The sequence below is a fragment of the Elgaria multicarinata genome, chromosome 3 (genome assembly GCF_023053635.1).
Source record: "Elgaria multicarinata webbii isolate HBS135686 ecotype San Diego chromosome 3, rElgMul1.1.pri, whole genome shotgun sequence".
Taxonomy (NCBI): domain Eukaryota; kingdom Metazoa; phylum Chordata; class Lepidosauria; order Squamata; family Anguidae; genus Elgaria; species Elgaria multicarinata.
Genome location: NC_086173.1, coordinates 31,066,878 through 31,086,433, shown reverse-complemented (window position 1 = coordinate 31,086,433; position 19,556 = coordinate 31,066,878). Strand labels below are relative to the sequence as shown.

The 19,556-nt window shown below is 44.0% G+C and overlaps 4 protein-coding genes and 1 pseudogene across 4 annotated transcripts; 2 read left to right on the top strand and 3 right to left on the bottom strand.

Moving 5' to 3' along the window:
* Positions 1-3,263: 3,263 nt before the first annotated feature.
* LOC134395303 (histone H4-like) lies at positions 3,264-5,208 on the bottom strand (annotated as a pseudogene).
* A 239-nt stretch (positions 5,209-5,447) lies between these two features.
* LOC134394416 (histone H2A type 2-C) lies at positions 5,448-5,855 on the top strand. The gene has a single exon (XM_063119855.1). The coding sequence runs from the start codon at positions 5,466-5,468 to the stop codon at positions 5,853-5,855; it is 390 nt and encodes a 129-aa protein (XP_062975925.1). The 5' UTR covers positions 5,448-5,465.
* Positions 5,856-7,074: 1,219 nt separating this feature from the next.
* LOC134394415 (histone H3) lies at positions 7,075-7,527 on the top strand. Its single transcript, XM_063119854.1, has one exon. The coding sequence runs from the start codon at positions 7,102-7,104 to the stop codon at positions 7,510-7,512; it is 411 nt and encodes a 136-aa protein (XP_062975924.1). The 5' UTR covers positions 7,075-7,101; the 3' UTR covers positions 7,513-7,527.
* A 571-nt stretch (positions 7,528-8,098) lies between these two features.
* LOC134394417 (histone H4) lies at positions 8,099-8,419 on the bottom strand. The gene has a single exon (XM_063119857.1). The coding sequence runs from the start codon at positions 8,417-8,419 to the stop codon at positions 8,108-8,110; it is 312 nt and encodes a 103-aa protein (XP_062975927.1). The 3' UTR covers positions 8,099-8,107.
* Positions 8,420-11,569: 3,150 nt separating this feature from the next.
* TMDD1 (transmembrane and death domain 1) lies at positions 11,570-18,333 on the bottom strand. The gene is made up of 2 exons (XM_063121456.1): positions 18,318-18,333; positions 11,570-12,546 (listed from the first exon to the last, which is right to left on the bottom strand). Exons 1-2 carry the CDS (start codon positions 18,331-18,333, stop codon positions 11,570-11,572), a joined length of 993 nt encoding a protein of 330 aa, XP_062977526.1.
* Positions 18,334-19,556: the final 1,223 nt, after the last annotated feature.

Sequence of the window (19,556 nt, the reverse complement as noted above, 5' to 3'; positions counted from 1 at the left end):
AGGCACACTGGAGTGAGTTGTGTCAAGGCAACAACAACAGCTTCCCCATAGGTGGCTACATGGGGGGGGGAAGGGGGGGGAACCCTGCAGTGGAAGCCCAGCCAGCCAATTTCTTCTACTGAGAAATAAACAGCCTGCCTGACTCAGGTGTAGAAGCTTACCCACTGACAATGCCAGCCCAGCAGCGCTTTCACATTGTGGCAGTGCAAGCAGAAAGGCCAAACCAACCAACCAACTCCCCTCACAGCCAGATCCAGCAGAGCAGCAGCAGCCAGTGTTTCCCATGCCTCATGATTGGTGGTGGACAAGGTGCTTGGACAGGTCTGCGCGACCACCTCTGTACTAGATCCTTGCCCCTCTTGGCTAATAAAAGCTAGCAGGGATGGAACAGCCGGCTGGGCCAAGGAGGTGATTAATGCCTCTCTACAAGAGGGAGTAGTCCCAGACCGTCTGAAAGAGGCGGTAGTGAGACCACTCCTGAAGAAAACTTCCTTGGACCCAGAAAATCTTAGTAACTACAGGCTGGTAGCAAATGTTCCATTCCTGGGCAAGGTCCTTGAGCGGGTGGTGGTGGGACAGCTCCAGACACTCTTGGATGAGACTGATTATCTGGATCCATTTCAGTCAGGTTTCAGGCCTGGCTTTGGCACGGAAACAGCCTTGGTCGCCCTGTATGATGACCTATGTCGGGAGAAAGACAGGGGAGTGTGACTCTGTTGATTCTCCTTGATCTCTCAGCGGCTTTCAATACCATCGACCATGGTATCCTTCTGTGACGACTCGCTGAGCTGGGAGTGGGAGGTACTGCTCTGCAGTGGTTCCGCTCTTATTTGGCGGGTCGGATACAGAAGATGGTGCTTGGGGAACATTACTCGGCCCCGTGGACTCTCAAGTATGGGGTCCCACAGGGGTCGGTTTTGTCCCCCATGTTGTTTAACATTTACATGAAGCCGCTGGGTGTGGTCATCCGGAGCTTTGGAGTGTGCTGTCATCAGTATGCTGACGACACACAGCTCTATTTCTCCTTTTCATCTTCAGCAGGAGAGGCTGTGGATGTGTTGAACCGGTGCCTGGCTGCGACAATGGACTGGATGAGGGCTAATAAACTGAGACTCAATCCAGACAAGACTGTGATGCTGTTAGTAGGTGATTCCGCTGACAGGATGGGGGGTGTTCTACCGGTTCTGGATGGGATTGCACTCACCCTGAAGGAGCAGGTTCATAGCTTGGGAGTTCTTTTAGATCCATCATTGTCACTTGAGGCTCAGGTGACCTCAGTGACACGGAGTGCCTTCTACAAACTCCGGTTGGTGGCCCAGCTACGCCCCTATCTAGATAGGGATAACCTAGCTTCAGTTGTCCATGCTCTGGTAACCTCCAAGTTAGATTACTGCAATGCGCTCTACATAGGGCAGCCTTTGAAGACGGTTCGGAAGCTGCAGCTCGTGCAAAATGCAGCGGCCAGATTGATTTCAGGAACCAGAACCATAAAACACCTGCTCTGGTCCACTTGCACTGGCTGCCTGTATGTTTCCAAGCCCAATTCAAGGTGCTGGTTTTGACCTATAAAGCCTTACACGGCTTGGGACCACAATACCTGACAGAACGCCTCTCCCGACGTGAATATACCCGGTCACTACGTTCAACATCTAAGGTCCTCCTCCGGGTGCCTACTCCGAGAGAGGCTCAGAGTGTGGCAATGAGGGATAGGGCCTTTTTGGTGGTGGCCCCCAGGCTATGGAATGATCTCCCTGACGAGGCTCGTTTGGCACCAACGCTGCTATCTTTCCGGCGCCAGGTTAAGACTTTCCTCTTTGCCCAGGCATATGGCGGCACATCTTAATCACCCACATGTTTAGTTTTTTTAACTGTTTTTAATGCTTTATGTGTGTATGTTCTGTGTTTTAGAATTTTAAAATTTGTATTCTTGTTTTTATCTCAATTTTAGAATTTCTGTAAACTGCCCAGAGAGCCCTGGCTATGGGAGCGGTATATAATTTATTTATTTATTTATTTATTTTATTACATTTATATACCGCCCCACAGCCGAAGCTCTCTGGGCGGTTTACAACAATTAAGTGTAATAAATAAATAAATAAATGATGGAATGTTATCAAAGTGTGCTTTATTAATTGTGTACTTCTTGTGTGCACTCCACAACCCTAAAACACACAAACATACAAGTACAAGAAGACACTTGTAGCTTTGAAGCCAAGTGCTGCTGGGAAGGCTCAACTTTGGGGAAGGAGAGCTACACCATGCCAAATGGTTAAGACGTTTTAATCATGTATGGTATGTTTTAAATCAGTTTTTAATGTGTATTTTATATCATGTTTTTATACTGTTTATTTTATACTTTGAATGGTTTTAGTTTTTGTGAACTGCCCAGGGAGCACTAAAATTGCACTACCAGTCGGTTGTCATTGTATACATTAGGGAAATCTGTGACTAAGGAACAACCACTGGAGTAGGCATGGTCAAGCTGAATACTCCTTACCCAGCAAATTGCAAATCAAATTTTCTCTCCTCTGCCTATATTCCCATATGCTTCTCTCCACATCATAGATAGTAATATTCTCCTGACAGGAAGTCTGTTGCTCAATCTAAAATGTGCCCTGATGGGACTGTTTATAGGTTTCTGAATAGGGAGACCTATGGGCCAATATTTTCAGACTAATTTACTAGGACTGATCTCAATAGTCAGAATGTGAGAAATTTCCACTGAGAAACTTACGTGACATAAGCAGGACTGGCTTCAGGACAAAGAATGATTTGAGGAACAAAAACCTGACCATAAAATCCAATAATAAAAAAGCTTATAATGTACTTGCTTTAGCTCCTGCTGCTACCATCAGCTCCAGTCAGGATTCAGAAGGCTCTCATTTTTGTTTTAAACATTTATAGGCCCTTTTCATGCAATGTCACCCTACTTAAATTTACTTCTTACACACTGCAGTATTGCACACCTGGATTTAAGGGCTTCCTAGATCTGAGCTCCAACTCACTGAGAAGCCTCATCTAGATCTTCTAAAAATAAATTGTAATTCAACTAGTAACTCATGTTTGTATAGCTATTGTTTTACTTGTCCTATACAATTTACTTAGCATCAAGTCCCACTAAACTCAATAGGGCTTACTTTTAAGTAGACAGGTATAGGATTGAACTGTAAATTCAGTTTTTTCGAAAAGTGAAAGGAGTCTTTTGATGCTTAAGTAGGTGGCCTTTAAAAGGACCTTTTAAGAATTCATTGCTCTGCAGCACTTCAACCTCCAAAACCATACAGGGTGCGACCTTGGCGCTTCAGGGCATACACCACATCCATGGCCGTCACGGTCTTTCTCTTCGCGTGTTCTGTGGGTCACAGCATCACGGATCACGTTCTCCAGAAAAACCTTCAGTGTCTCCTCGTAGATCAGACCTGAGATACGCTTTACTCCTCCGCGGCGGGCTAAGCGACGAATAGCAGGCTTGGTAATACCTTGAATGTTGTCCCGGAGTACTTTGCGATGCCGTTTCGCACCTCCTTTACCCAAACCTTTTCCTCCCTTACCACGACCACGAGCAGCTTACTAACAAACCCTGTATATACCTATGACATGCTATGAAAACCGGCTGGCTTTATATAGCTTGATGTCTGACCAGAGAGAAAACTGAGATGGTAGGGGGCGGAAAACCCGTTTTCGTTCTGTATAGCTGCTTTCAAGTCGTCGCAGTCTCAGTTTGAGCCAAGTTAGCCAATCAGGGCTCAGTGTCAGGTGAATAGCCGAATAATAAGTTTTGGCGCCTTCCATGTTTCAAAAAGCGAATACAAAGACCTTTTATTCATACTAAAAAATATGGAAAACTTCCTACACACTTTCTGAATGCTTGGTTTTGTTTTAAGTCTTTCATTATATCGTGTAAGATCGAAGGACCCCATTTTTTAAAAAAATAAATAAATTAGAATTTCCATACGTTGTTTTTTTTAAAAAAAGAAAAAGCTGGCAAGTTATTCTTAAAAGTGAATAAGCTTTGTACTTCTTCAGTCTTTATTGCAAAGCTGGGAATCTCCTGTGCTTATTATTTTAAGTCATAAAACCTTTTTTCTTCTGCTCATTGGAAACATTTATTCAGCAACGAACATGCATTATAACTGAAATAGAGAAATTTCACGTTTTAATTGGCTAAGTAAATTTTCTTTCTCGGGGGAATTCTAAGGCAGACTATAGGAAAGTAAATTCCACCAAAATCAAACTGATTTGGAGCCTGATTGTTCTATTGCCACCTGCAAAGCTTTATGCGTAATGGGGCAATAGATCTATTTGCCCCCCTCCCCACAAGTGTGCATATGAGGTGAGATGCACTTGCATTCCATCTGCAATCCTTCCCCCTCCAAAGCAGCAGAAGTGTTAAAGGAATGCACCTTGGAGCACCAGTTGCACTTATATCTACACCAATGCTACACAAACTGTTATTTAAACATAATAATGCTTTGAACAGGAGTGGTGTTATATCCATGCATTAAATAAAGCCCCTGCTAAATCTCAAAACAGCTGGGCTCTTCTTTCCATCTGCTTAGTCTGGCATTGCTTAATGCAATTGCCCAACTTCCCTGGTAGCAGCAGGTACTGGATATGGATTGTGGATTGTTAGAATGTCCTATGCTGGAGGTTATCCCATTAATGTGCTCATAGACGTCATCAATTAAGCAGGTTATGAAGAAGTCTTGGAGAGGGCACCTAATCCAGCACCATATGTTTGTAGAAAGCATGCTTCTGAGTAATTTCTTAATCCCATTTTGCTAACCCATGGGTATAGATTTCGATGTCATTTTCAAAGGCAGGATTGGTGCAGTCATCCTGCAAGCTTCTGTGCTGCACAGTACATAAAAGCCTGTCAAACACATATGATAATCTCTTTTATTGGGATAGAATTTAGAATAATTCCCATGGATTAGTTACCTATTCAAGCCTTTTAAACAGCATGTTTTAGGAATAGAGGGCAGAAAAGGGTTGGATAACACATACACTGTCAGTGGATGCATATTATGGACAAAATCAAGATTATAATCAGCATTACTGATTTTCTAAAACGAGGATGGAGCATTGATCTGGATTAATAAACGCTGAGTAAAAGAGTGGGAGTTCGTACATATGACTTCATTTTCTTTGTTGTTAGTCACATGAAAGATTGTTACTTTTGCGAGTAACAAATTGTCTTGGCGTCATCCTACCGTGTGTACGTGTACACATTTGTGAAAGCGAGGACCATAAAATGCACGTTCTTATTGGACAAGAGGTCTTCTCTCGTCTTTCCATTGAAATAAAGCAGACTTCGGTTTCTCATTGGTTGATTAAGTCTGATGGTCTCTTTAGCCAATCACAGGCCGTTCCGCCTATCCGCAGGAGCACATAAAATGCTGGCGTTCCATTCCGCTCTCTTCTTTTCATTTTGCAGCGCAGAGTTTAACTGAAAGCGTTCTGCAATGTCTGGCCGTGGTAAGCAGGGAGGAAAAGCTCGGGCTAAAGCCAAGTCTCGCTCTTCTCGCGCTGGTCTGCAGTTCCCTGTAGGCCGCGTGCATCGCCTCCTCCGGAAAGGCAACTATGCTGAGCGGGTTGGCGCGGGAGCTCCCGTTTATATGGCTGCTGTGCTTGAGTATCTGACAGCCGAAATCCTGGAACTAGCGGGCAATGCTGCTCGAGACAACAAGAAAACTCGCATCATTCCGCGTCACTTACAGCTGGCTATTCGCAACGACGAGGAGCTGAACAAACTCCTGGGCAAAGTGACAATCGCTCAGGGCGGCGTCTTGCCTAACATCCAAGCGGTTCTGCTGCCCAAGAAAACTGAGAGTCACAAGCCAAAAAGCAAGTGAAGGCTCCAGGGTTTCTGGAACCAAACGGCTCTTTTAAGAGCCACCTACAGTGTCAAAGAAGGAGCTGAGAGTACTAGTTGCTGATAAAGCACAGCAGGAATAAGCAAGGAAGTTTAACTTTTAGACACATCATACCAATTGTTCCTACAGCCAAGTATCGCTCTCATATTGCAGCTTGGGGATGACACAGAGGCTGAAAGCTTTGCTACAATCCTGTGTAGTCCGATGTTCCTAAATTGTCGTGGGTGGGGTATGAAGCTACGAGAGTTGGATTTTAGTTGCAATAAAATGTAATAGCCGATGCCTTTTACCATTTATTTACTTATTACATTCTTATACCGCCAAATAGCCGAAGCTTTCTGGGCGGTTCACAAAAATTAAAACCATAAAAAACAACCAACAATCTAAAAACACAAATACAATATAAAAAGCACAACCAGGATAAAACCACACAGCAAAAATTGAAGCTACACGTAACGTCACTGGAGATCCACGGGCGAAATTGTAGGAAAAAAATAAGCAAGCCTGGAAATGATTAACCCATTCAGTGCATTATTTTCACGATCAAAGTGCTCCTCTGCCTTCCCGCCCGCGGGAATCTCATCCCCCACACGCCGCGGAGGGGGAGCGGGGGTTGTTGGGCCTGTTTTGACCACGGCCGCAGCAAGCCCTACATTCCCTCAGTGCCGTTGCAAGCAACTGCAGACCGCCCCGAACATCTCTCTCCCTTTTTTTGTCAGCGGCTGTTTTCGATTTCCGGGAGGAGGAAGGAAATTTACCACGACACATCGCAGGTTTCAACATGGAGCCTTCCCCAACCTGCTGCTCCAGATGTGTTGGATCATAACCCCGATGATGGGAGTTGTAGTCCAACACATCTGGAGAATAACAGGCTGAGAAGGCTGTTAACTCGTCAAACTCCTCCCAACCCAGCACAAAGGGCTCAAACGAAGGTAAACGCCCTGTCCCCCATTGATCAAAATCAAACGTTCACGTAAAATCCGAAGCCGAGTGTGAGACAAGAGACTAGAGGACTAACTGACTTGTTTCTATGCTGGGGCACGGAAATAAAAGAACCGCAAAATTTCTGTCCAATCGCTGACAAGCCCGGGAATTTCAAATCTTTCAACGGAGACGTTCAGCCAATCAAGATAAGGGCTTCACTATAAATTGTCTGCACCCGGTGCGCTATTTTCATTTCGCGCTGAACTACCGAGACTAGGTTCTATTTCAGCAGTACAGAAAAATGGCTCGTACTAAGCAGACGGCTCGTAAGTCTACCGGGGGGAAAGCGCCGCGTAAGCAGCTGGCAACTAAAGCAGCTCGGAAAAGCGCTCCTGCTACAGGCGGTGTGAAGAAGCCTCATCGTTACCGCCCAGGCACGGTAGCTCTCCGAGAGATCCGCCGCTACCAAAAATCTACGGAGCTGCTGATTCGAAAGCTGCCCTTCCAGCGTCTAGTGCGGGAGATCGCTCAGGATTTTAAGACCGATTTACGGTTCCAGAGCTCGGCGGTAATGGCTCTGCAGGAGGCCAGCGAAGCTTACTTGGTGGGGCTCTTCGAGGATACCAACCTGTGTGCGATCCACGCCAAGAGGGTCACCATTATGCCCAAGGACATCCAGCTAGCGCGCCGCATCCGCGGAGAGAGGGCTTAGAACCAGCGACGCCCTTATTACCATACCTAAAGGCTCTTTTTAGAGCCACCACATATTCAGCAAAAAGCTGGAATTCACTTTTTAAAATATACTTAATTTCTGCTCCTAAGTTCTTTTCCAGTGTAGTCTTCAGCAAAGCACGTTATCAGAAAGTTTGGTTTCTAAGGGAAACAAGGTATTAAATATTCAATGTTAGTCCTACCTAGAGAAGACCTATTGAAACGTATGTTAAGACCAACGTAAGCGTCCCCTTAACACGCAGGTGGTCCGATCCTAGCCTTGTTATGTGGAAGTAAGAGTCACTGCATTGTATTCGTGTCTGCTACCATGTTAAACTTGTCGCAACAAGAACAAAAACATCTTAGGAATTAACGTTGTTTTCCCGTAGTTTATAGCCCACTTTCATAAATTAATTTAGTGTGCATCAGATTTACAGCCTGCAGTTCCACAGTAAAACCACTCTGCATCGTATTTGAACGGGACTATTCCAAAGTATTACATCCTAAAAACCATTTGCGTCTTTAGTGACTGCCCTTTTGAGTGAAAACGTGGGTGGCCCTTAAAAGGGCCTTTGAAATTATATTGGCACAATCTTTTAACCCCCGAATCCATAAAGGGTACGTCCTTGGCGCTTCAAGGCATACACTACATCCATGGCCGTCACGGTCTTTCTCTTAGCGTGTTCTGTGTAGGTCACAGCATCACGGATCACGTTCTCCAGGAAAACCTTCAGTACGCCTCGTGTCTCCTCGTAGATCAAACCTGAGATACGCTTTACTCCTCCGCGGCGGGCTAAGCGACGAATAGCAGGCTTGGTAATACCTTGGATGTTGTCTCGCAGCACTTTACGATGCCGCTTAGCACCACCCTTTCCAAGCCCCTTCCCTCCTTTACCGCGCCCAGACATGATGCAACAACTCCAAAATATACCAACTACCAGGAAACTGCTGCCCTACTAAGTGGTTTGCGCATTATATACCGTTTTTTCCGACCAGAGGGAAAACTGTAGCAAGAATTAGCTTGTGCTCCACCCTCTCGTAACCTGATTGGATAGGTGAAAGGATAAATTGGCCAATCAAATTTAAAACTAGTTTTGGCGCGTTCCAAGCCCTTAAAGTACAAGGCGTCCTAAGCACTTTATTTTAACGTTCTACTTGCCCTCAGAATTCTTGAAATCATATCTGATCACAAAAGTAACACCCATTATTTTATTACTTTCCTCGTGTTTAAATACACCTGCCCTTTACCTTACTGAGGCACAAAAGCCTGACAGCTATAATCCAAATGTAAGAGTGCTAGAATATAACATTCAATAATAGAACTGGAAAACATGAGGTTTTTAATCTAATGCCTGTTTTGGTTTTCCAGTCATCATTTCTCCATCAACAGAATAATAGGCATAAAAATTAGAGGGCCCAAGAACACAGGGCTATAGAAAATAGTTCCAATTGTACTTTGCTTATCAATTAAACCAGCTGTTTCTTGGTTACAATCTACCTAGAGCACACTTGTTTTTATTACATTTTTATTACCCCGTGGCTCTTGTTCCTCTCAAATAAATATTGTTAAATTTCATTGTAAATTTTTACAAGGTCCTTCTTGCTGCAAGGTCTAAACTGAATTTCCTATATCCAAGCTTAAACAGTTCTAAACTGTTGCACCTATGTAGTTGTGAGACCTACAAGCCACCCATATTTTGTTTTAAGAAATTGTATTTGTCCTAATTAGCTTCACAGTATGGGCCACTCCTACAACTTCTGGTTAACTTATGATTCAAAAATACCTGTGTCCGTCCACTAAATTAGCAGGCTTTGGCAAAACATTTTGAAAGATCTTTCTGTTCTGCTCTATTTTGTCACCATTCAGAATAATAACAGTAGTTTAGTAGCATTAGCCCAAGTACACCACTTTCAGATGGTAAAATTAAAACTGATTTAATCAAGCAACTTTGCATTGCTACAATGCAGGATTTCATAAACCTACCTGAGCACTTTAGAATCATTTGCAAGCTTGAATATTTCAGTATTGCTTCTCTTTGGCAGAGTGTATATTAATTAAGAAGAAACTTTCTTTTAAAAGAATTTGTAAGGGGACACTGACAATCTAGCAGCAAAAACAGTTTAGAGCTCAAACTGCTATGTCTTTTATAAAGTTGTGGTAGCTCTTGAAAGAGCGTTTTGTTTAAGAGCAATCTTCTAAGCCATGTTTAAGAGCAATGTTCTAAGCAATCTGCATTGCTTGCCTTTGTGGATATTTGCCTTTTTAGGCAATGCAGCAGAACCTGGATATTCAGCATAATTCTGCTTTGAGAAATGGTAACATCATTGCAGATAGCATGCTGAAAGGATCAAGGAATAACCCTTATTATTGCAGTCAGTATAGGGTGATCATATGAAAAGGAGGACAGGGCTCCTGTATCTTTAACAGTTGCATAGAAAAGGGAATTTCTGCAGGTGTCATTTGTATATATGGAGAACCTGGTGAAATTCCCACTTCATCACAGCAGTAAAGCTGCAGGAGCTATACTAGAGTGACCAGATTTAAAAGAGGGCAGGGTGTGATGAAGAGGAAATTTCACCAGGTTCTCCATATATACAAATGACACCTGCTGAAACTCCCTTTTCTATGCAACTGTTAAAGATATAGGAGCCCTGTCCTCTTTTTCATATGGTCACCCTAAGTCAGTATTGCTAGCCCGCCATATAGGTGCTGCTGCTGCTGGAGTTAACCAATCAGAGAGTTGGAATTGAACTGCCTGCTTTTCCACACTGAACTATAATTTGTAAAGGCACTAGTAAGGCCATCTTTATTTGCCAGCTTTTAAGAATTCAAAGTGCACCAAGTCTGTGCTTGTTCCGTGAAAGGGCTAAGGAAGCAAACAGATCCAAGGGCCAAAAGAGGGGGAAATTGAATATGTTTGGAAAAGCAGAGAAGAAGCTCGCTCCATCCATCCCTGTGTAGTAATTTTGCCTAAGGTTAAACCCCCTCCCTGCCATCCCAAGGGTGGTGAAATTGCTGCCACCCCCTCCCCTGATGGGCATGGAGCCACGTGGCACAGTTCTGTGCCCATTTCTGGTGCCATGCTTACTCACGGGTAAGGCGGGACAGGTGCCCATACCTCTCGTGTTCTCAGGATGGTCCCAAGACCGTGGGATGAATCGGGTTACTTTATCCCTGGGAAAACCCATTCTCCCCTGACCTCGGGAGTCCCTGTGCATCATTAGGGCACACAGGGACTCAGTCCTGACGAGCCCGGACTATTGGGCTGGTGTAGACACGGCCTAAGAGAGGCCATCCTCCTTTGCATCTCATTCCTTTTCTGAGAGGAGGGCTGACTAGCTGCTAAGCTATCTGGGGCAGTGTTTGGATATATGGCATAGCCATTGCATAATACGCAGAGGTCTTTTACATCAGGAGGAGGCCATGCTGCGTTGCTTGGCCACACACCCTGGAGAACATGTCCCCACGTCCTATATACTGTCACTCGGTTTTGTATCAAGGCAGTGGCTGTACTGAGCGTTGTTTGCCCTACAATAGTTCAATCACCGGGTAGGGCTGGGGAAAGCGACCCTGGAGAGACATTGCTACCCGTCAGAAATAAGGTGGATTTGAATCAGTATAAGGCAATTTGCCTATGCTCCTTCTCCAAGCCACCTCCAGACACGGATGCTTCTCCTCTCAACATAGCAATTACTCTTCCTGGAGTGTGTTGTTTTTCTAAACCCCTCCCAAATGTCAGTGAGGCAATGAGAGGGTTCTCCAATTGGCTTTAGGGTTCAGAAGATTTTAGTAGCTTAGGCTCCAGTCTTGTGCCCACTTACCAGGGAATAAGCCCTACTGAATTCCATTGGACACTTCTAACATGCATAGGATTGCACTTTTAGGTTGCAATCCTACATATTCTTACGAATCATCCATGGAACTGACAGCTTCAGTCAACACAGCCATTTTTATGTTCTCATGAAACAAACTCCCATTTCTGACCCTGTTACATAAACAAGTCTGTACTATTGTTTCCATTCTCCGCAATATTAGTTGCAGTCAGATTGGCTTTGGCTTACGGCCTCACTAGGAATTCTTTTTCCTGGCCTTCCTCAGCACCGTCATTGTCATTATCATCATCACCACCACCGTCGTCATCGTCGTCAACTGGCTCGCCATCACATTTCCCTAATTTGTCCAGCCGCTGAAATGTGTAATAGATGCCGCCGCGCCTGGGCGATGGTGAACGGAAAATCATCTCTGGCATGGAGTCCCAGCTGGGCTGGGTGGAATCGTGGCTTCCTTGGTTCAGGATCCAGAAGAAAGAGTAGAGAGCCAGAGCTGCCAGAACAAAGGACGTTAGAAACCCACTGATGATGCCAGTTGCCACCGGAGTGACCCATTCAAAGAGGCTCCTGTTGTACGGTGGTAGTGGCTTCCTCTCTACGATAAGCTCAAGGTCATCCCATTCTCCCGGCTCCAGCTTGGTCTTGGAGCCTTTGCCCTCCCGCCGCAGGCGGCCTTCTCCGCTCCTCTCTTCATCCCCGCTCATTCCGTTCTCCTCCAGGAGCAGCGAGGAGGTCAGATGCTTGACAGTCTTGTGATATCCTTCCACGTTCTTCTTGATCTCCAAGGTCTTGTCCTGGTTGAGGTTCTTGCCCAGCTCCATGGAAATGTCGGAGCGCCCAATAGCTTGGAGAGCTCGTGACAGGCGATCCCAATACATGGTGTCTCCTTCTGTCTCCAGCCAGCTGAGCAGGGTCCCCCTGCATTCCTCTGTGCTGATGATGGTGATGTCTCGCCGACTGCGGATAGGAATGGGGTTCTTCTTCGCAGAGAGCCGCTCTAGCTCTTCTTTCACGTTCTCCTCAGGGCTAAGGAGCTTGGCATGAAAGGCTTGGCATTCCTCTGGGGTTAGGAGCTCTGAGATACGGACCATCATGTGACTACCAACGTCGTCAGCCACTGTGTCATCGCACAAGGCAGGTGCCATCAGCAAGGCAAGAGCGATTCCTACCAGAGGCAGCATTGCAAAGGTTCCAGAGGCCTTTGCTAAGAGAAGAAAGAGTTCTAAGAAGGGAAGGGAAGAGGAAGGAAATGTGCCTATGCATGAGGGAGGAAGAAGACCCTTGTAATCAAGAAGTCTCCTCTTCCCTCTCTATATACAAGACTTTTGTCCCCAAACCATGGCTTAACATCAGCCCAGAAAACCATTTTCAGCACCTGAAGTTCATTCAGCCTAGAACATGTGAAGTAGTTTAAAAAGAAGAGTGCCTCCAGGCCTGAGCAGAGTGCCATTTCCTGGCCACTAAGTTATCACAACCTGTCCTGTCCTACATCTGCAATGACCAAGTTAGATGGTATGGCTTCCAGGAAGGCCTGAGCCTGTGGGGAAGGAACATTGTGCTACCCAAGGGTAAGCAGAAGGTAGATAAACAGATATTTCGGACTTCAATTTCCAAAAGCCCCAGTCAACATGGCCAATGGTCGGGAATGCTGGGAGATGAAGTCCAAGACTTTGGAGATCTACTTTTTGCCCACTCCTGTGGCCCTATCTATCTATCCATCCATCCTTCTATCTATCTATCCTATCTATCTAGTACAGAATTGGGAGGACGTTTATGGAGGTCTCAAGATTGAATGTTATTGGTTTTTTGTGAGCTGTGGTACAAAGGCATGTCTTTTCTTTTTTTAATGTTCCAAGGAGGCATAATTTGTTTGCTCTCACTTTACTTTTTGTCTCTCACAATCCTACCCAGAAGGAAGTCCCAATGAAATTCAGTGGGCTTATTCCTAGGTAGGATTGCATAGGATTGCAGCCTTGGATTTCAGCCCTAGCTACACCCATGTTACAACTCATGCCTGCAGATGAAGAGCCTTCTCTGTAGTGGCCCCTCTCTGTGGAATGCCCTTCCCAGGGAGATCCACCTGATATCTTCATTGTATACATTTAGGTGGCAGTTTAAGACCTTCCTCTTAAAACAGGCATTCACTGTAATTTATCTGATTTTATATTACATTCCTAAGCTTTCAATGTTTTAAATTTATTGTATACTTATTGTATTTTTAAGGTTTTAATTGTGCACTGCCCAGATAGCCTTGGCTATTGGTCAGTATAAAAATGTAATAAACTAATAATAAATAAATAAAATTATACTTTAATCTGTTGCTTGATTATTAATTTCACTGCTGTCTTCTCAATGTTTTCAATATTTTTCAATATTTATAATGTTTAATATTGTATTGTTTTGATACATTTATTTATTTAGTATGTTGTTGTTTGGTTTTATGATTGTAAACTGCCCCCAACCCAACAGCATTTGCCAATTCTAACAAATCTAATAAAAAATAAGCAAGCTGCTGTTGGAAACACAGGAGCAGGACTGAGAAAGAAAAGTAGCAAACGTCTCAACCAACTTCTTGCCCTCCAGATGTTTTGACCTGCAACTCCCAACAGACCCAACCAGCCTGGCCATTGGTCAGGAATGATGGAAGTTGTGATCTATAATATCTGGAAGGTACAGCTTTGGGGAAAGCAGGTCATTACAGTTGTGATATATTGGAGGTGGACAACCTGTGACCTCCCAGATAATTTTACCTACAACTCCCATAATCCCTCACCACTGACTGTGTTAACTAGGACTGATGGGAGTTGTAGGCTGAAACATCTGGCAGGCCGACCTCTGTGGGAGAGATTTCCAGAAGCTTGGAGCAAGACTAAAATGGGAGCACCTGTCTGGCCATGCATGTGCAGGTGAGGTTGGAGTTCTTTTTGGGATGGGACTGTGGGGGATGGGATGCCCAGGACAGACTACCCTTTGATTTACATCCCTCAGGATTGATAGGCAGATTTGTACTTGCAAAGGGTAAGATTACATATCTCAGTCCCGTCCCCCCACCCTCCCATGTGCTTATATCACAGTCCCACACCCTCCCAGTGTGGTGTAGTGGCTAAAGTTTCGGACTGGGAGTCAGGAGATCTGGGTTCTCACTGGGTGACTTTGGGCCAGTCACAGACTCTCAGCCCAACCCACCTCACAGGGTTGTTGTTGTGAGGATAAAATGGAGAGGAGGATTCTGTACGCTGCCTTGGGTTCCCTTAGAGGAAAAAAGGTGGGATTTAAATGCAATAGTAAAAAAAAATCTGATTCTGTTCTGAGGGAAAGCTGGATGTTAAAAGAATATAAAATTAGTGACTATTCTGGAGCATTACCTGCCTTGCCTCCTAGAATACGCTCATTTCTCACACGATTCCTGCACATCTCTTTCAGAATATTGTGGAGCATTTCCTGTGGAATGTAAAACCGTTGTGATGTCATAGAGAGAGCAGGCAGGGGGTTCCACTTCCATTCTGCCCTGGCAATTTTGTCTTGAACAGCAGGTGGCAGCATTATCCCAAGCTAATTTTTTTTTAAAAAAATTAAAAAGCAAATAACCTTAAATGGATGCTTTTACTTGGTCCAAGGCATGTGTGCTCTTTTTAATGGACTTAATCCTATCCCTATGTATATGCATGGAATTGTATCCTTACAGAAGTGGGAGTTAAGAATTGTCTCCACCCCTGAGATCATCTATTGAATCTGTGATGTTGGAAGGAGAGAAAAGGCCTTCTCAGTGGTGGTACTGAGACCCCACAATGCCTTGCCAAAGGAAGTCTGCCCTGATCCCATTCCTGTTTGCTATCATTTCCAATGGGCATTTTTAGATGCTGCATTTTAAAGCTGGTGTTTTTGTTTTAAACGTATTTTGTCTGCGACCTTGAACGTATTTTTTATAGAAAATTGAAATAAAAATGTTGTCAAGTGACACCACTCAGAACCTGACAACTGATGCTCCTGCTTTCTCTCTCTCTCTACCCCTTAGACAATTAACTTTTTTTAAAAAAATATTTTTTTATTTTCTACAACACTTAAACATACACAATAACAATTAAAACAACAACAACACACTACATAAATGTTGAATAAATGTTGAATACATAATATCTTATCTGAGTAACATAATCAAAATTAACATACAAGTGCACCCCCCACTTCGGGATCTCATTCCTGATTCCAAAATCTCATACTTTCTTCTGCTGGCGGTTTCCCACTTCCCTTAGAAAATACAAATATTAGGAACTGTTTCCAAATTCCTTCAAAATCATTTGTTTTAGCTATACCTCTTCTCCATTTAATATTACAAGTCAATTTATCATTAATAGCTATATCCCATACTTCTTTATACCATTCTTCAATAGAATATTCCCCTTGAATCTTCCAGTTCCTAGCTACAATCAAACTTGCTGCAGTCAGCAAATTCGTTATCAGTTCCTTAATTTCTTTTTTACATTTTAAATCTTCAAATAGTGACAGTAATGCAACTTTTGGTGTTAGTTCTATCTTCATTCCCACAATTTCTTCAATCTCCAAAAACACCATCTTCCAAAATTTTTGTACATAGTTGCATTGGACAATTCACTTGCTTGCTCTTGAATATACTCAATTTAAGGAGGGGGCGGCGAAGCAGTGCATTTTAAGCATGTGTGTTGTGGTTGCATTTTTATACCACATAGAACTATTGCAATATTATCAAATATAGAACGATACCATCACCACCTCTTTTTTTAAGCGACGGGATGTGTGCCTTTGGCATGCCTACTTAGTACACGCAGGCCCATTATTATTTATTTATATAGCACCATCAGTGTACATGGTGCTGTACAGAGTAAAGCAGTAAATAGCAAGACCCTGCCGCATAGGCTTATCCTCTTTTCACATACAAGTCACAGGAAATCTTTTTGTTAACTCGTTATTTCCGTTTCAAATTCAGCTGCGGAAATTCTCGGAAAATATAGGAGAGGCACTAGAGGTTGACAACGTCATGTAAAGGACCCACAAACCTCAGTGAGTAACCAATCTCGATCGCAGGATAAATTTTCCATGTGGAGAAGCCCTTAGAATGAAGGTAGAAGAGAGGCCTGCCAATCTCCATCTTGCAGATGTAAAGGGCTCCTGTAAGTAAGAGAGAGTGGCATAGATATTTGGTCTTCCAGGCATCCAGTTTATGCATGAGTACACAATAGTCTCTTAGAAGCACGTCCAACCTCCATTTTCCTGCTGTGGCCTTTAAAAGTCCAAATTTCTTGCATTTTTCTAGTCATCCCCTTGGAGAACTGTTTTTAGAAATGTCTAAAACATGGTTAACTTCCTACTGCTAGTTATAGGAAAACACCTTCCTGTAAATCCTACACACTCACGCACACACACACACACACCATTAGAAATGCACAGTGGTTTCATTGTTCCCTGTTAGATATACCCATCCACCACCCCTTGTGGGGGCGGAGGGTAGGTAACTGCCTTGCTGTGGAATGAAAACAAATAATCCACAGTTTGCGACTGAGTAGAGAGGCCTGTAAAGGGCCCCATTCGCTCCTTCAGTTTCATTCACAGACGCCAAAGGGCAGAAAAGACCATTTGAAACACTTCTCTCTTCAAGTTGGACGGAAGTTTCAAAATGCTATATGACTGAACTGCAATCAAAGTTATCCTTCTAGGCCTCCCCCCCTCCCCCGCATCCCTAAAAATAATCTTCATTCGATATCTTCGTACAATCCGCAGCCTAGCAAAGCTCAATTATTCGGCAAGCAAGTTCGTAGCTTGGAGCGTGTGGGGAATAGACCACCGGGCTCTGTTTAGACCAACAGCAATCCTCCCGCATCTGGCATCCATTGGTCATTGCATCAGGGCCATAACCCTCCCCAACCTGGCAAAAGGTTTTTTAATGATCAAGAGCTCACAAATGGTCCATTTCTCAGGTTTCCTTGATTCCGACTTACTGGCAGATTTATGGTGTTCAAGAATGTGTGTCCTTGTGGCGCTGAGGATTATGGTACTCAAAAGGATCCCGCCTCTAGCTGGTGCTTGTGTAGCTTCCCCGAACCTGGTGCTGTCCAGATGTGTTAGACTGCAGTTCCCATTAGCCCTAGCCAGCATGGCCAGGGTTGATGAGAGTTGTAGTCCAATATGTCTGGAAGGCATCAAGTCTGCTTAGGGTCTTGTAAATGAGAAGAAGGTATCAAGAGCTGAAGAGGAACACAGTAGGAGCGCTTTACAACATTGTATGCAACAAGAATGCAGGATGCTGGACTGTACCTCTTCAGGCTCCAGGTGGGGGGTGTCTTGTTCTTTAATGCTCCCCTGCATAAAATGCTGCTTGTATATAATAAAGTGGCACAGCAGGTTTAGGGCCATCCCACCTTTTTCTTCTTGGGCCAGTTCATGACATATAACTTTCTTTTTTAAAGTATGGGAGAGCGCTCAGTAAATATTATATCCCCACCACATGCCATCTGAAGTGGTACCATTCCAAATTCTACCACCTCATTCAGTATAATATATAGAAAAGGGCCAGCTCTTTCTAAGGGCCAGCTCAGGGATGCACAACTTTTTGGGCCCTGATTACTGCATGGGATGCTGGATCGGGGTTGCGCACATACGCACAACCCAGCAATCCTGATATAGATTGTTTTTTTCTCACTGGTAGCGGCAGCAGGAACAGAGCAATCTGTGGCAGGAGCCACACTACTGCTTTATAATGGTACTGAAGTGCACTGACAACTGTTGGGGCCCAGGACACATTCCATATACCGCTTTCAAGCCACTTTCAAAGTGTTATATCCTGCTTGGTGTAGATCTGAGGATTGTTGAGGAGAGAAGGCTAGCCCCATGGTGACATATATTTAGGTGCTGGGGGTCACACAGGTTGTGCAACCCCAGCCTAACTCAATGCTCTGGGTGTGCATGGCTGCTGCCAAACTTCCCCTGGACTTTGTGTCTCACAATGTGACATCATCATGACGAGTGTTTCTCATGGGATGCTGCTTTCAATAGGATAGGAAGAGTAGAGTTTGACCCTGTCATGCACACATTTCTTTGCTAGGAAGGGAGATGTGGACTGTTGGGAGCCATATGTTCCTTGTGGCACAGAGTTAGGCTGTAGGAAGCCTTGAAGAACTCCTTGGTTTTATTCTTAAAAGTTTTATCTTTTCATTGTCAGGCTGGGTTCAAGAAGGCCCACAGATGGGGATAAAGCAAGTCAAATAAACCATCACATTAGAATCACTGAGGTGGTGACGAGAGAGCTTTACAAAAGGGAACAGAAGAGAAGCAAGGTTTGTAATAGATGCAAAGTATTTTTAAAAAACCCACATGTGTGAAGATGTGCAGCCAGGGGGCAGCACCTATTCCACCTCAAATATCCCTTTGGTTCAGCCAAACTTCACAGCAGTAGCTGCAAAGCTGAAATGTTTAGTCCATGAAACCTCCAAGACTTTATCTGGATTTGGTGGCCCTTTGTTAACGAAGCCTGCAGTTTGGTTGGTTTTAATTTACAACACTGCCTTATTTTACTTGGGTGTGTGTCGGTTCAAAACTTAAGAAGGAGGAATCTGATAAGTTAGGGTGACCACATGGAAAGCAGGAAAGGGCTCCTGTATCTTTAACAGTTCTATAGAAAAGGGAATCTCAGCAGGTTTCATTTGTATACATGCAGCACCTGATGAAATTCCCTCTTCATTACAACAGTTAAAGTTGCATGAGCCCTGCCCTCTTTTGGATCTGGTCAAGCAGGCAGGTCTCTTGCAGCTTTAAATGTTGTGATGAAGAGGGAATTTCACCAGGTGCTTCATGCATATAAATGACGCCTGCTGAAAATCCCTTTTCAATACAACTGTTAAAGATACAGGAGCCCTGTCCTTCTTTCCGTATGGTCACTGAATGAGAAGTACCCATGCTTTTCCTATCAAGCTAGGGTGAACATGAATATACTATTAAAAAGACACACCGAGTTCTTCAGCCAGTTTGAGCCCAGCTTCCTCCTGGTTTTACAGTTTATATGGCAGGTGAATGAAAACACCTGGTTCAGGTGTCAGTTTTGAGCCTCTCCTATATTGACAAAATGATATTTATAAATAAAATAAAGCACCACATGTACTTTTATTTATTTAAAACATCATTTTTTAAAAAATAACAACCACAAATGCTCTGGGGATGGAGGTGTGTTTGTGACATTGCAGGTAA